Source organism: Danio aesculapii, chromosome 16, assembly GCF_903798145.1.
Source record: "Danio aesculapii chromosome 16, fDanAes4.1, whole genome shotgun sequence".
In the NCBI taxonomy this organism is placed as follows: Eukaryota; Metazoa; Chordata; class Actinopteri; order Cypriniformes; family Danionidae; genus Danio; species Danio aesculapii.
Genome location: NC_079450.1, coordinates 18,144,910 through 18,160,744, shown reverse-complemented (window position 1 = coordinate 18,160,744; position 15,835 = coordinate 18,144,910). Strand labels below are relative to the sequence as shown.

Below are 15,835 nucleotides of genomic sequence, written 5' to 3'. Positions count from 1 at the left end.
AGTATTGTGGCAACCCTAGACTGAGCAGTATATCATTCAGGATCTGCAATGTCAAGTTGAGCTTACAATTAACCAAAAACTGCATATCAGAACCTGTGATTTGTGGAGTCATTGCAAAGTTTAACCCTAATAGAGTGAACGATTTTCATTTGGTTTTGGTTTTAATGACTGTCACTGTGTACAATTTCAATAAAATTCAACCGTTTGGGCACAAGAAATTGTATCGTTTGTGGCTTTGAAAAAGATTCATTGCATTTAATTATTTATACAGCGAAGACTAGTGTTATTTTATAATTGATTATTGAGTTTCTGCACCTCAACACTGTTAGACCAGAGGTGTCCAAACTCGGTCCTGGAGGGCAGGTGTCCTGTATAGTTTAGCTCCATCTTCCTTCAACACACCTCCTTGGAAGTTTCTAGTATACCTTGAAAGAGCTTGATTAGCTAGTTCAAGTGCATTTAATTGGGCCAGGAACTAAAATATGCAGGACATCGGCCCTCCAGGACCAAGTTTGGACATCCCTGTTTTAGACTGTCCATGGAATACCATAAAGCACTGTGTATTCAATTAGATTCTTTGTTCTGTTGTAATCATATAAGATTGAAAATTGTTTAATATATTATATGGTGGTGTCAAAATGATTTGTTTCTTCGGTGCAATGAGATGCAATTGTGGACAATTCGGTATCAGTTCAGTAATAATCATAACCGGTTATTATGTACTGACGTCATTCATCTCAAATGCACTATGTCACCGTAGCTTACTATGGCGAGGGTGGCGAGCGCGAGTATTTACAACGCTCCAACTACTTAAAAACACAGAAACTGTGCACAATTTCACTGCGTGTGTGTTTGCTGGACAGTCTTTCACTGACACTTACAGCAGAAGCCCCTTCACTGCGATTGAGAGAATGAAAGTAAACTCAATTTCTTTCTCTCTCTCTCTCACTGTGGCCCATTTGACCTGCTGGTGTGACTTTTCCTCTCCTTTCGGCTGTTACAGCGATACTTCTGGATACAGACACGAGCGTGTGTCTGCAGAGTTTTCTCCACTGTGTTTATCATAGATCAGCTGTGATCGCCACTGCCATTAATCAGTGTCACTCATCTGTGAAGAGCGCAGCGTGCAAGAGCCAATCACAGTCTTTCTGTTGAGCGCGTGACCAATCAAAGGGGCGTAAGAAAGAACTTGGTAGACAAGGCTCAGAAAGCGAGCGGGATATTTATATTTATTTATATTATTTGTTATTAATGCTCGTTTTGGTTAAAGGTACAGTTTAAATATCTGACTGTTTGTATTAAAGGACAAAAATGTATTACAAATAGTATATAAATAGAAATATATTTATACATTTTAATACAAGAATTGCTGCTGTGAAGAAAATATAAAACTGTGTATGGCAAGCATCGTTGATGCACCAAGATATCGGATTGAACCGAATCGATGGGATGATAATCGTAATCGAACCGTGAGACCAGTGTAGGTTCACAGCTCTAATGCCAATGTACTCCCCTACAAAAAGATCAACCTTAGTATAAGACTCTGAAATCTTTCCAAATGGAGTTATTCAGATCAACTTGTGAAATAATATTCATATTGCAATATATAAATCTCAGAAAACCAAGACATCACAATGTGCGGGTTTTTTTTCTTTCTTCCATTATTATGCAGCCCCAATATGAGTTGTCAATGTCTAGTGACAAGATGAGTCAGAGACTTTGAAGTTGGTTTTAGAAATGTTCTCAGTGCTTGAAATACCATGTGAGAACCATGGTGTGTCCTCTAATGACATAGATATGGTGAATATGCAAGTAAGAATTAACCTTAGGCTGTTCAGAATAAGCCATTTATCCTTAACCTTATTCACTGTACCTGAAAGTACCTAAGTTGTACTGAGAGGTCAACATCACCTGTTGTACTCATTGCTTTGAAGAACTTCTGAGGTCTTTCAAAGAGAAGTCGAGTCACCCTTTAGCAGAGTAGCTTTGATTGATGAGGTCCTTTAGAGGTTAACGGTGCCTCCAACCTCTGGTGGTTAGCATACCTTCATTAACTGGTCGAGGCAAGCCACTAGCTATGTTTCCATCCAAAGATGTGAATTAAATTTATGCGCAAAACTGGAATATTGCACAAAAGACGTGCGAATAAAGCATTGTTTCCATCCAATGAGTCAAAAGAGAACAAAATCGTCACTTCCTGATTAACTGGCACCAAATATCAAAAATAAAAATGGAATTTGCTGTGGTAGGGGAAGAATCTCTTAATTGCGTGAATCTTTTCTTAATCTAATAAATGACTTGCGCCTCAGAAGACAAATGTCGACATGCAATGAACGCGTGGTGGTGTTTAAAGGCGTGAGATGCAGAGCACAGGTGCTCCTGACTATTCTGGAGATAATTAATAATATATTAACACTATTACTAAATGGTCAAGGCATTTTAGAATGACCAAAACAACATTACAGATGTTTTACAATGTTGCCAGCCTGCTGGTTTATCCATTCACATGCATTTTTATCATCACATGATCACAAAATCACATGACTTTTAATGCGCTTACTGGAATTTGTTTGGTGAAAGTGTTTCCATAGTAGTTTATGCTCATTGTTTATTATAAAATAAAAAGTTTATCCTACTCAGTTATGTGCATATGGATTTATGTACATTTTCAAGATTTATGCGCATCTTGGCGTTTCTATAAACCATTTTTTATGCCCTTATCCAAAATGCGCATACAAATAGGTGGTTAGAAATATAGGTACTTTCTAGTAGGGCAGGGCAATATGGAAAAAAAAAAGATTTTCCCTGTGTTTGACCGATTCACTATTTCGAATTAGATTTTTTATGTGTAAGGGTGCTTTCACATCTGTGATTCGGTTCATTTGGTCCAGACCAAGGGCAACAAATGATACATTGTAGCATTTTTCTGCTGTCTTTGGAACTCCCACAAATAAACAATCCGGCAGACACAAAATATGCCTTTTTACTATGGAGGGATGACTGCACTGGCTGATTGTATCTCTGGTCATAGGATACTATATAGTTTGTATGCATCACTTTAGACTAACTATACATTTCGAGAATGAAACACAGCTGGAAAATAATGTTTTAAAGTATTGCAAACAGCAAAGACGCATCTTAAGTCACTTCAGTAGGAGGCGTGAATTCATTTAGCTAAACTGCGGCATGGTCATCTTCTGGAAATATTACCAATGATCCATCAGGTAATGTTTTTCCCTCCCTCTCTCTTTGGTTAAAATAGTTGGTAAAGCGCTGTAAACAAATATTTTTCCTCCCATAAGTTGGAACAGCGCATTGGACTATAGGAGCTGGATTAGTGCAAAAAGGTGCAATACTTTTTGCGGTTGGGTCTTTAGTTCGGATCATGTTCTCACCACAAGCGAACTGCTCCAGGGTTTGTTTGAAACTGTACAGAGACCACCTCTCCAACTCATGATTCAACCCAACAAACGTGCGATTCAACGAAACCAAATAAGGCAGTTGTAAAAGCATCCTAACTAGTCAATTAAAAACAAATTACAACAACATGATCGAAGTGTCTATTGGTCTCTCTACATGCCAAATTGGTCAACAAGGTGTCAAGAAATGTAAAATAATTATTTAGTTTATTATCTTTGTATAAGATTTAAATGAAATTAAGTGAATATTCTTTCATTTGATTTAAACATTAAATACTTGTGAATGAATTAATAAAATAACCAAATGACCAATAAACATTTACATTGGTCAAATCAAAAAGTCAGACAAATTCACCACCAGCAAAATTATTAACAGTATTAACATCATGCAAACTTGAAACATGTTATTAAGTCACATGTGGTTGTTCTTTATAATGGATTTTTGTCATGTTTTGTATATGACGACGTTTATTCAACATCTGACCTCTCAAATCCAAACCATTTCCACATAGTAAACGTTACTACCTTTCTTTCTTTTGCACAAGGTCATCCTGACGTCCTGACGTCTCCATGATGTAAGGCAATATTTACCCGTTGGTGTATTTAATATTTTTTTATTAAAAATTATGATTCCTCGTTTTAAAAAACATAAATCATCCTAAAATTTTAATCAGTTTTTTTTTTATTTTTATTTTTTTTTTAAATGCCCAGCCCTACTTTCTAGCCGTGGTTGAAGTTTTCGGACAACAGTTTGAATTGAATTTGATGGCACATTCTCTAACTCCACTTTTTTCTTCTTAGTGCTTTCTGTCTTTGACTTTGAGCATAAATGCATTAACTTCATCCTTCTCTCTCAATATAGAGCTAATAATTCACAGTGGCTGTCAGGCCTGAGTCAGTCCACGTTTCATAATAGTCATACAGATGCATGACTCACCGCTGAGTGATTAGATTGAAGCACTGAGATTCTGATGCGTAATGCCATAGCTTTCACTCACAGCTGACTGAGAGATGCGAGAGTGATCATCTAACACTTACAATCATAATAATGCACACTCATGCTGTTTAATTTCATGAGTGAGTAATCATAATTACTCAGTCATGTGTTGGTCACAATCAGTGCAAACATTGGCATTAATTCAGCATGTTTATGTCTGATTAAGGCTCTGCAATATGACTATATACACTACCTGACAAGTCTTGATGCCTATCCAAGTTTTAGAACAACAAATAAAAGCTCTAGTTGATCATTTGGTATCAGAAATGGCTTATATGAAAGGTAAAGGCCTCTAGATTACTCTTATTTTACCTAAAATAATCATGTCTGGTGACTGGGCTGGCCAATCCTGGTGCACCTTGACCTTCTTCGCTTTCTGGAACTTTGATGTGTAGGCTGAAGCATGAGAAGGAGCGCTATCCTGCTGAAGAATTTGCCCTCTCCTGTGGTTTGTAATGTAATGGGGAGCAAAAATGTCCTGACACCTTAGGCTGTTGATGTTGCCATCCACTCTGCAGTTCTCCCGGATGCCCCCATACTAAATGTAACCCCAAACCATGATTTTTCCTTCAACAAACTTGAATAATTTCTTGAGAATTTTTGTCCATGCGGGTTCCAATAGGTCTAGTGCAGTATTTCTGATCATTGGGATGCAGTTCAACAGACGATTAACTGGAAAAATCTTCTGCCACTTTCCAAATGATCAACTAGTGGTTAAATTATTATTCGTTGCTGTTACAACTAGTCAGGTATGTGTATCTTGTGGACAAAATAAAAAGTCTAATATGTTTTTTCTAATATGCTCTATTACTGATTTTGTGGGGTCATAAAATACATTGTTTATAGTAATATTTTCTCAGAATTTATAGGCGTGTAAACCTACATTGGTCTCACTGTCAGTTTGATTGCAATTATCATGTCATTGATTGGTTCAATTCGGTATCAACAAAACTTTTAATTATACCTGCTCAAAGAGTATCTCCCTCACCTAAGTATGTCAGAAAGCATTAAAGCGATGCCAAATCATCCTCTTCTGCATCACAAAGCACCACACAAACAATAGATTTTGACACCCCTAATAATTTGTCAGGGTGCAATATTACATGTTATTATGGAGATGCAGGCAGAAACATGAAAAACGTCATTGTAACGTTGTGAAGTATATATATATATATATTATATTTGTGTTTTTATGTTGGACCTCTAATCATTCATTTTAGAAAAGTGATTTACATTTTGTTAATATTTATATTTCTACATTTTTGATCAAACATTTGCCCTGATTCTAAATAAAGTGAGAAATATGATCACGAATGAATGAGTAAATTTCTAAGTATAGACTTTACATGTGGTCATATATATCTGAGCAATATCACACGAGTAGCAGTGCGATATGGCTGTATATCAGCACTGGTGGGAGGCATGCATTGGCACGAGGCCGCAGGCAATATCGTGTGATATTGCATTTATAAAACAGTTCAACGGCACAATCGTGGATATAAAAAAAAGAAAAACACGAAGAGTCTAAAAACCCTTTTGCATTAGGAACTACTTTTTTTTCGCCCATTCATTCACATCTGCAGCTGTTACTAATTCACCGCCACTTTAGAGCTAGTGTTTGAATGATTCTCAAGCGTAATGTATAAAGTGATGACAAAACAGGTGATTTCGCTGACATTTTAAGATTATATGACTGAACTTGACATGAAATGCCATCCATCTACAGAGATATCTTCTTACAGTGTTACAGTCTACAGTATTTCTCTGTTGCAATCGGGATATCACAATAATTAACCCCGAAAAAAGCAACGCAATCACTACCAGACTGCTGTTGTGTTTGCGATAAGGAGGGGGGTTTCGGGGGTGAGGTCTCTGAATAACACTGTTAAGAACCAGGATAGGAAAGTAACTGTATTAAAATATGCACTGTCCTTATAAATAAACTGCATAGTTGCAATCTTAACAAAAGAGAGAGATCGACTTAGAATATCACTTACCAGTTTAATAATGAGTTCATCAGCTGTAGTTAGAAATCGTGCTGTTTTAATCTTCTAAGCAAGGGCTTATTATGTGGTCCTGGTGCCATCTTGTGGATAGACAATGTCAACCGTCTTTGGCTAATGGACGCCGATGCGCTGTCTCTCAGAAATTATGTATATTTTGAAATGGGCACTATCCTTATAAATAAACTGCATAGTTACAATCTAAACACCTACGTTCTTGCCTAATTTTCCAATAGCTGCAATATTTGTCAAACTGTAGAGTGTCCTCTGCTTCTCGCTGTATGTGGGCAGAGTAATACAGAAGAGTGAGAAGGCTGTACAAATGCTGTTATTGCAGAACATCGCACGGCTATCAGCCAATCAGAATCAAGAACCAGACAGAACTGTTGTATAATTATATTGATGATATATCAAATAATTGATGTACAGAAATGCCATTATATTGTGATATATATCGTTATCAGGATACAAGACTACTTGAATCATATGAGATTTTTGTCATATCGCCCAGCCCTATGTCTGATTGCTTTGAAATGCATGATATTCGTGGACTTTGACTAGTTCTTTTGTAGATGCCCTTGACTTTTGTCCAAAACGTGATGGAATCCATCGTTCAGGAGAAACCACACAGCACACTTGCACAATAATGTGGGGATTTTGTAAGAATGCTGGGAACGGCAGCCTGGCACTTGGACCACATATCAGCTCTATTAATCTAGCGATGTTTGCCAGTAAGAAAATAACATTTGTCTCTCTGTATATGTACATGTCCAGCGGGACTCGTGAATTATAGCAGGAATATGCACTGCCAAGCCCAGAAACGGCACTGCCATGCTCTTTCGAACATGCTTTGTGAGCTATTTTCTCTTTTTTTTATTATTTGCCTGTTTACCGAATGAGTTCACTGGGATGGCTGGTTCATTTTCTCTGCTATAGTCCAGTACAGTGCAGATGTTTCCTCTGAGGTCTGGAATAGCAGGACAAAGCTGTCTGTTAGCATTTCCATTTATCTCAGTGACAGTTGTTGAGGCTCATTCACACTTCTAACTATAACCGTATTTGCTTTCACACTAGAGAATGATCAACATCTGTTTATTGTAAGCCTGCGCACTGCAGTTTCAGAGTAATGAAAATGGATGCGTATAGGATCTGCTGCTTGTTTGTGTTTAACAAGGTCGCCAAGTGAAAGGCTAGATTTGATCCTTCAGAGATGACTGGAGTTGGTTGGATTTGTCACTCTTTGTTTATAATCGGTATCATATTTCAGTTCCTGCTATTGCATTTACATGATAGTAACCAGTAGATGTCCTATTCAGTGACGTAATCGAAAATAACAGTGCTTGTAGTGCGTTGTGGTCAATGTAGTGTGATTAAAAACACTAGTATTTTTATCATTTCAATTACAAAGGCAAGATTTAATTCTAATTTCTAATTTAATATTTATATTTATATTTTATCTAATTTCTGTTAATATTTATTAATGTTATTAATAATATTTTCCTACTAAGAAGGGGAAACAATTATGTATCTGTAACCCATTGCCCTAATAAGTTACCCTGTGTCTCGCCTGGTTTTCCCATCATTTCCCAAAGTTGCCTGGCAATAATGTTCAAAGTTGCCCTGTGTATCATCAGCATCTATATACAGTACTTCGCAAAAGTTTTAGGCCAACAATAAATCTGTTGTTTTACTGATGGTATAATGGATATATGTGACCCTTTACCACAAAGCCAGTCATGTGTCAGTTTTGGCAATTTAAAAAAAGAGAGAGAGATTTATACAGAGTGAATTAATTATCTTTCAGTTGATGTATGATTTGTTTGTATATGAGTTAGGTTAGAGTTATTTTAGTTTAATTGTTTAAGACTTGAGAAAGACAATGTTGGAGAGATTTTGTTTGTCCTGTTTTGTGCTCATAGACTGTAAAAGATATGGACGTAGTGTCCGTGACGTCACCCATAGCTTTCTGAAGAGCTCAAATGAAGCTGCAAGTGCAGCCATTTTGTTTGTGCGTCATCGCTAGGGCCAGACGGAATCTGCGGACGTTTTTTGCTATTTCTTGCGAGAATTTAGCTAAAAATCTGCGGATTTCTGTAGAATTATTTTAGGAGTATCATAACTAAAACTTTAATATGTGGAAGAAAAAATAATGTCTTCTTAACTTTTATTTAATGTTTACAATGCAAATCCAATTAGATTTCCTTTATTTGGTAAACAAAGCAAGAGTCTCATATATTATATCTACTAAAAGACAGAAAATATTACTGTACAAACTGCATTGTACATAAACCAGATGAACATTTTCATATTAGTCAATAATATAACTGTAATTAATTTAAAAACTGAATAAATATAGATTTACACACATTTACTCAAGTAAATAAACAATTATTTATGGGCTAAAAATCGGCGGAAAATCTGCTGTATTCTGCACGCGCAGATTCTGTGTGGGCCTAGTCATTGCTCCAACCGGGGGTAGCCAAATAAGGGCAAAGAGGCAGAGCATAAGCGGAGCTACAGGCGCCTGCTAGCATTTTGCTTGGACAGGGTTTTTCTTTGGGAGAAATGCTTAATACTTCATTACCTGCAACTTGTTTTTGTTCTGACCACATGTGCTTGGTTGTACACTATATCAATAAAGTGTTTAGTCTTTTAAAAACACTGTTGTAACACATTGAGCCACTAAACATGGTTCTTATGACGTTTTTTTTCAGGAAGAAACCCCAAATTACTTCAAAACACTTTAAATATTGTCTGTGTTAGTACTGTAAATGCAAGGCTATTTATGAAATCCAGACATAACACTGTATGATAACGCTTCAGATGACTGTTCAATAGCCTACAGCTAATCAATCAGTCAGATTCTGGAGTGCATTACAGGTCTAAAGAATATTATAAATTATAAATGATCTTAAATAAAACAAACATTTATAGAGATGGTATATAAGTATATAATTTCACTCACATGGGAAATGGAGACCACTTGAATGGTTTGGAGGCACAATTAAGTGCACACAGCATTCCATATCATCTGATAATTGTAGGAAATAATTCCAAAAGGCAACTGACTGTGTAAAGCCACATAAAACAAAACAAAAATACAATATATATGCTGAGTTCAGCGGCTAATCAGTCGGAATTAGCTGAGGTGATGTGACGGCAACCAGCGAGACCTAGCTGTCACTCAAGTGGCCACGCCCTTAATTATGCAGACTTAATATAACTTTATATAAACGAAGCGGATGAGTAAAAAAAAAAAAAATCACCCCCTCACAGTTGTCATGAAGGGTAATATTAGCTATGAACAAAAATCTTTCTTTATACCAGGCTGTAAAAACCTTTTTTCTGTTGTAAAGTTGGCCATTCTAACAGTGGGGTCAATAGAAATTTGCTCTATTGTGGAGCTAGGACGAGTGGAATTTCAATGAATTGCAGTTTCAGATACTTCTGTGTTAGCTTTACGAGGGAGAGCGGAAGGTTGCCACTTGTTTGAGCTATATTTCTACCAGTGTTTATAGCAATATTGTCTGAATTGATGGAATTGTGAATGTTGAAAAGTACAGATAGGTTTTAATCCATTATGCCATTCCTTCTGGAAAGGACTTCAGGGGTAAGAGCTTTTTTTATTTTCAGCTTGATGATGATCTGCTTATTGCAGTAAAATTATATTTGGGGAAATAAGACAGCTGATGAAACACAGACAGTCATGAAATGGCCTCCACAGAGTCCAGACCTGAATATTATATAGAGGCTGTATGAGATCACCTGAGCAGAAAAAGAGAAGACACTCTAAACCTAAAGAAGAACTCTGGCAAGGGCTAAAAGAAACCTGATTAGAACAAAACAGTTCAACAAATGTTGTCCTGTTGTTGTTTTTGTGTATATATTTTCAGTTTGTTTTAATAAAGACTGATTGATTATATATTGTGTTAAAGTCTTAGGCCAACAAAGCTGGTATAGTGCTTAGGACTTTTGCCCAGTACTGTATGTATGTCTATATATCTGTATCATCATATAAATCATCTCAGTTTAGCGTATTTTCAGGATTTACTAGCTAGGGCTGCTTATGACAACCAGCTAAACACTGACCACTTAATTTCCTCCAAAACACCTTGCACATCTGCAGCTTCTGGTAGAGATGCTGTGGTGATTAGGATATGTTGCAGACGTCAGACGTGACTAATGAGGAGAAGCGTAGAGCACAGCCTTTAATGGATAGTGGATTGGTTTATTATGTCAATTGCTGGAGGGGAGGATAGAGAAGTGAGCTTTGGCCGATATGCTCAATTTGTCCAGTTTGAGCGAGGCAGAGGGACTCTTAGCAGATGAGTCACAGCGGATGCGGCAAGAGTGTGTGAGTAAGTATGCTTGGCCATGGGGGCTGTCGGCTAATGGGTCTTTGTGAGTGAGCGTGTAAGTTGGTGACTCATTAGACTGTAGTATACCTTCAATCCTTTTACTCTCATAGGGCAAACAAGGAGAGAGGCAAAGAAACCTGCGGCGGCATCTCAATCACTCATACTCGAACGGGCAATGACGTCATCGCCATTCAAACTATTTTTGAGGGACATTCTAATTCTGGAGAACAAGTTGTGGGCAAAGACTTGTGGATGACAATAAAAGTTATCAATATTAGCTTGGATTTCCAGAAGAGACAGACAGTATAGGGCTATATGGGTTGTTGACATGTTGTTGCATTTTAAGTCACATTTGACAAAAAAATAAATGTAGTTTTATTTTAATAATGTTTTGTCATCATTTATTTTTGTCATCATTTTTTTTCATAAATCTCTTTTTATAAAAAACTGCTGTTATTAAATTTCTTTAAATTTTTGAGCCAAATTCTTAAATTGTTTTATGGTGTGACCATCTAAAGCAGGGGTGTCCAAATTCAGTCCTGGAGGGCCGGTGTCCTGCACAGTTTAGCTCCAACTTCCTTCAACACACCTGCCTGGAAGTTTCCAGAACACCTAGAAAGAGCTTGATTAGCTGGTTCAGGTGTGTTTAATTGGGGTTGGAACTAAAACATACAGGACACTTGCCCTCCAGGACTGAGTTTGGACACCCCTGATCTAAAGCATAGTTCAATAAATGACAGTTCTTATAAATTCAATAGAAAATCCTAAAGTCAGTATTAAATACCTCTAAAAATATAAAATAATTTCTAAAAACATAGGAACTTGATACATTTTCTCACTGAAAACCCTTGTCCTCTGGTGTGACACAATATGCTCATTTTAAATTGGCATGGAAAACTTAAATTTGTTTAAGGATCTTATTCAAGATCTTGTGACCCAAGACCCAAACCCATCATGTGCACCTGTTAAGTTTTTGTGTCAGATTTTTGTTTTGGAACCACTTTAACCTTTTTGCATTTTATTGTCTTTTGGTGTGACACCCGTTTACTTAAGAGGCACCTATGATGAAAATCATCTTTGCAGAACTGTGTGTAGGTATAGTCTGTTCACAGTCATATTGGGGTGATATAAAGACAATAAGTATTTGCTATTTTTAAATTTCCTGATGTTAAAATAGGATCCAAATCCCTCCCATTTTGAGGCCCACTGCAATGTGACGTAGGAGTGCGGTTTCCCCTCCCACCGAATTGATTGACAGCTGCGTATTAACATTTCTCCGAAGTATCGCGTATAATCATACAGGACCAACAAGACTGGACATGCGCAAAGCAACTGGGATTAAAATATCTGTTCAGCTCTCTGTGATCATCAATCATCATTAAATGCGATCAAGAATGAGTTTTACAACTTTAAAATGTTTTTAAAACAGTGCATGCTTGTAATGAATCACATCGATTTTACCGTCTTTACTTTATCACCACGATGCTTCAATCTTGGTTTGTGGACGATAAATTGAGTTTGTTTTGTACATTACCGTAATGGATATTGATACAGCAGTGGATATTTACTTGTATCTTGTCACATTTGCCATGCAAAAACAATGCAATGTTAAACACGTGTGCTGTGTGTGTGTGCGTGAACTTTGTAACTACATTGTGTGTGATTCATCGTTACAAAAAGGCTTGAATTAACTCCACAACAAATACATCAAAAATCATTGGGAAAGTTCTTACTATAGTACTTGTCACAAACATTACGTGAGATCTACTTTTTTCATGTCTGTCACTGTGCTGTTTATCTGATGCAGCCGAGGAGGAGATTGAGGAACACTCTGACAGGCACGTGGGAACGGTGGACGGGGAAAACTAGCATTAAAGGCAAAGGCAACAAAAACAGCTACATTGTGTTCAGAGCAAAAAATTCCAACATTCAGACAGCTATAATAAATAATCTGATGGGTGTTTTGAACTGAAACTTTACAGACACATTCTGGAGACACAAAAGACTCATCTTAAATCTTGAAAAAGGGGTAAAATAGGTGCTCTTTACAATGTTCAACAAGTCATGGTGAAAACAAATTCATAATTTCATATAAAATAAATAGCACTTTTGGAAAAATAAGTGTTCAACAATGAAGATCAATTAGTCCCACTCTATTTGTGTATTATTAAGTGTTGTTTTCTCAATTTGGTCCCACTTTATATTAAGTGGCCGTAACTAATGTGTACTTACATGAAACTTAATCATTTGTTACAATGTACTTATTATGTGAATACACGTTTTTTCATTGTACTTAAAATTCATTAATGGATGCAATTACATTTGTAATTACATTTTTAATTACACTGTTGACCATCTCTTACACCTTAACCCACCCTTAAACCTACCCATACCACCAAACCTGTCTCTAAACCGACCCATATCCCACTTCAACAAATACATTGTGAACACAGTTAGTATATTGTATTTATTTTTTGAATGCAAGTACACAGTAATTAAGGCCACTTAATATAAAATGGGACCCTCAGTTTTTGCTGTCACACCATAGGACGTTTTTATGATACAGTTCCGAAAAAGCATGAAAAAACATTGATCAGGTTAGTAACCCCCTGTATTTTCTCAAACGACAAATGAACGACTTCAAATGACGTTTTCAACTATTTTTTTGTTCTTCATAAATGGGGATTTACAAAAAACTGCCTATTTGTCAACTACGCATATGTAGAAATGCATGAAATCCATGTTAATGCCTCCATGTTACATTCTTAAATGAAGAATGTAGTTTCCCAGTACTGGGTTGTGGCTGTAAGAGCATCCTCTGCGTAAAACATATGCTGGAATAGTTGGCGGTTCGTTCCGCTGTTGCGACCCCTGATAAATAAGGGACTAAGCCGAAGGAAAATGAATGAATGAATAATGTAGGAGAGTTTCACTGTGAGCATATCAGTGCCTTTTAAAGATTTGTAGGGTTGTGGTCGTTACATACTCCTCACTCTCTTAGAAACAGTCCGATTAGTTTTATGAATGCAGCTCGTGCAAGGAAGATATGAGAATCAGACACAAATACTTTTCTTTAAGCGTTAGCATTTTATGGAGTCTGACGCACCACAATGTTTGTGTTAAAACATAATACATCCAAAAACATTGTAAACGGAATGGTGTCCTTTCATCAACCCCTTTCTCTCTCTGGTTCTGTTTCTTCTAGATGGCCGGCCGTGGGAAGAAGGAGAACAAATGCTCGGTGAAGGCGGTGGAGGAAATGTTGGAGTCCCTGCAGATCACCATGTCTTAAACCTCAGCTCTGCCCCCCTCCTTCCTCCAACCTCTGTCACCACAACACCATGGCAGCTCTCCCTGCTCACTAGAGTCCACCACTACAACCACCCACAGACCAGACCACCCAACCCAACCTCCTCAGTATCAGTTCATCCTTTTTTATATTGTTTCGAGTTCTTCTGGTAGGCTTCAAACACCCAAACCATTCCTCACTTGAGTTCTTGAGCCAGCCACAAGCACTCCTTTATTTATTATCATTATTAAGAGCTTATCGGTGGGTCACTTGGTGGAATCAGATTGGTCTGCGATGGAAGAGCGAGCATAAAAAGGATAATCTAGCTAATGTTTCTAGATCGGTCAGTTCTTGTAGTTTATAAGGGTTTGTTTAGAGAGTAAATGTTGAGATGATGGAAACGTGCTAACTGTACATGCAACAACAACAAAAAAAATGGCTTATGGCTTGTCTGTCATGGCTTATCTGTTTTTCCTTAGCAAAATAAAGGACTGCATTTTTTGACTAACAATATTAATGGTTTGGTGGGTCTTCCTTGATCTTCCCGTCTTGTTTTCTAGGAATATCTGGGCTAGTCTGTTTATTGAAAACCTGCACAGATTAGTTTCAAAGCTTTTTTTTCTGTCTCCCATGTGGAAAATCGGAAATTTCATTGATATCAGGGATCTACAGCAGTTATACGAGTATTGACCCCGCAAAGTAATACAGCATTTACTGCAAATTGATCATCCAGCATAAAAAGCAACAACAGATTGGTTTCTGCCACAGCAAATTAAATCTTCAGCATTGAATTTTCTTTTGGTGATTATTTTCTAGTGATTATTTGGCTTGTCCTGTCGATCCTCCTGCTGGAAAATCAGCAGTTTGTTAGCAAAATAAAGGACTGCCTTTTTTGACTAACCGTACCAATGTTTTTCATTGATCATCTCATAGATTGGCGTACAATGATCATTTATTTTTCTCATTCTGTTTGCTGGGAAGGTTTTGGCTTGTCTTTTTTAATCGCCCAACTAGAGGATCAAATAAGGATCTTGTTTCTTCTCTTGGGGGAAAAAATAGCATTTTGACTAACCATATCAATGTTTTTGGTGGGTCGATCAATTATCTCTTTAGTGCATTTATATCCAAGAGTCGTTTCTTTTTTTGTCCTGTTTTCTGGGAATGCTTGGGCTTGTTCATTTTAATCAAGCATCTGGAAGATGAGCTAAGAACCTAGTTCCTTCTTAGCAAAATAGAGTCTGGGTTTTTTAAAATAACTATACCAGTGTCTTAATTGATCAGTTTCCTCTTTTATAGATCCAATGACTATTTCTTCATTCACGCCCTGCCTTCTGGGAATGTTTTGGCTGATTGTTTACAGTCATTCAGCTGGAAGATCTTTCTCTTGGGGAAAAAACTGCTTATTTTTGGTGGGTCTTAATTGATCATCTGTACTTGTCAAGCATTGATATCCAATGATGATTTCATTTTCTCTTCCCATTTTCTGGGAATGTTTTGGCTTGTCATTTTTAATCGCCCAGTTATAAGATCAGCTACAAATCTGTTCCCTTCTCAGCAAAGAAAAAAACCCATTTCGACTAACCATACCAGTGTTTTTGGGCCTTTAATGATCAAGTATCTGATTCATGCATTGATATCCAAGTACAATTCATTCTCTCTCTGAGTTTTCTAGGAAAGTTTTGGTTGGTTGTTTTTGATTGGAAGATAAGCTCATCTCTGCGCCCCAATTTGGACCACCCTAGGATCACTGAGTGATAATAACAATAAAG

At 37.0% G+C, this 15,835-nt stretch overlaps 1 protein-coding gene across 1 annotated transcript in view; it reads left to right on the top strand.

Annotated features, from left to right (window-relative positions):
- The window catches only part of emc2 (ER membrane protein complex subunit 2), a 73,173-nt gene extending 58,594 nt beyond the window's left edge, over window positions 1–14,579 (top strand). The window contains 1 exon segment of the mRNA XM_056475966.1: window positions 13,983–14,579. Coding sequence (XP_056331941.1) covers window positions 13,983–14,069 — 87 coding nt within the window. The 3' untranslated portion in view covers window positions 14,070–14,579.
- Window positions 14,580–15,835: the final 1,256 nt, after the last annotated feature.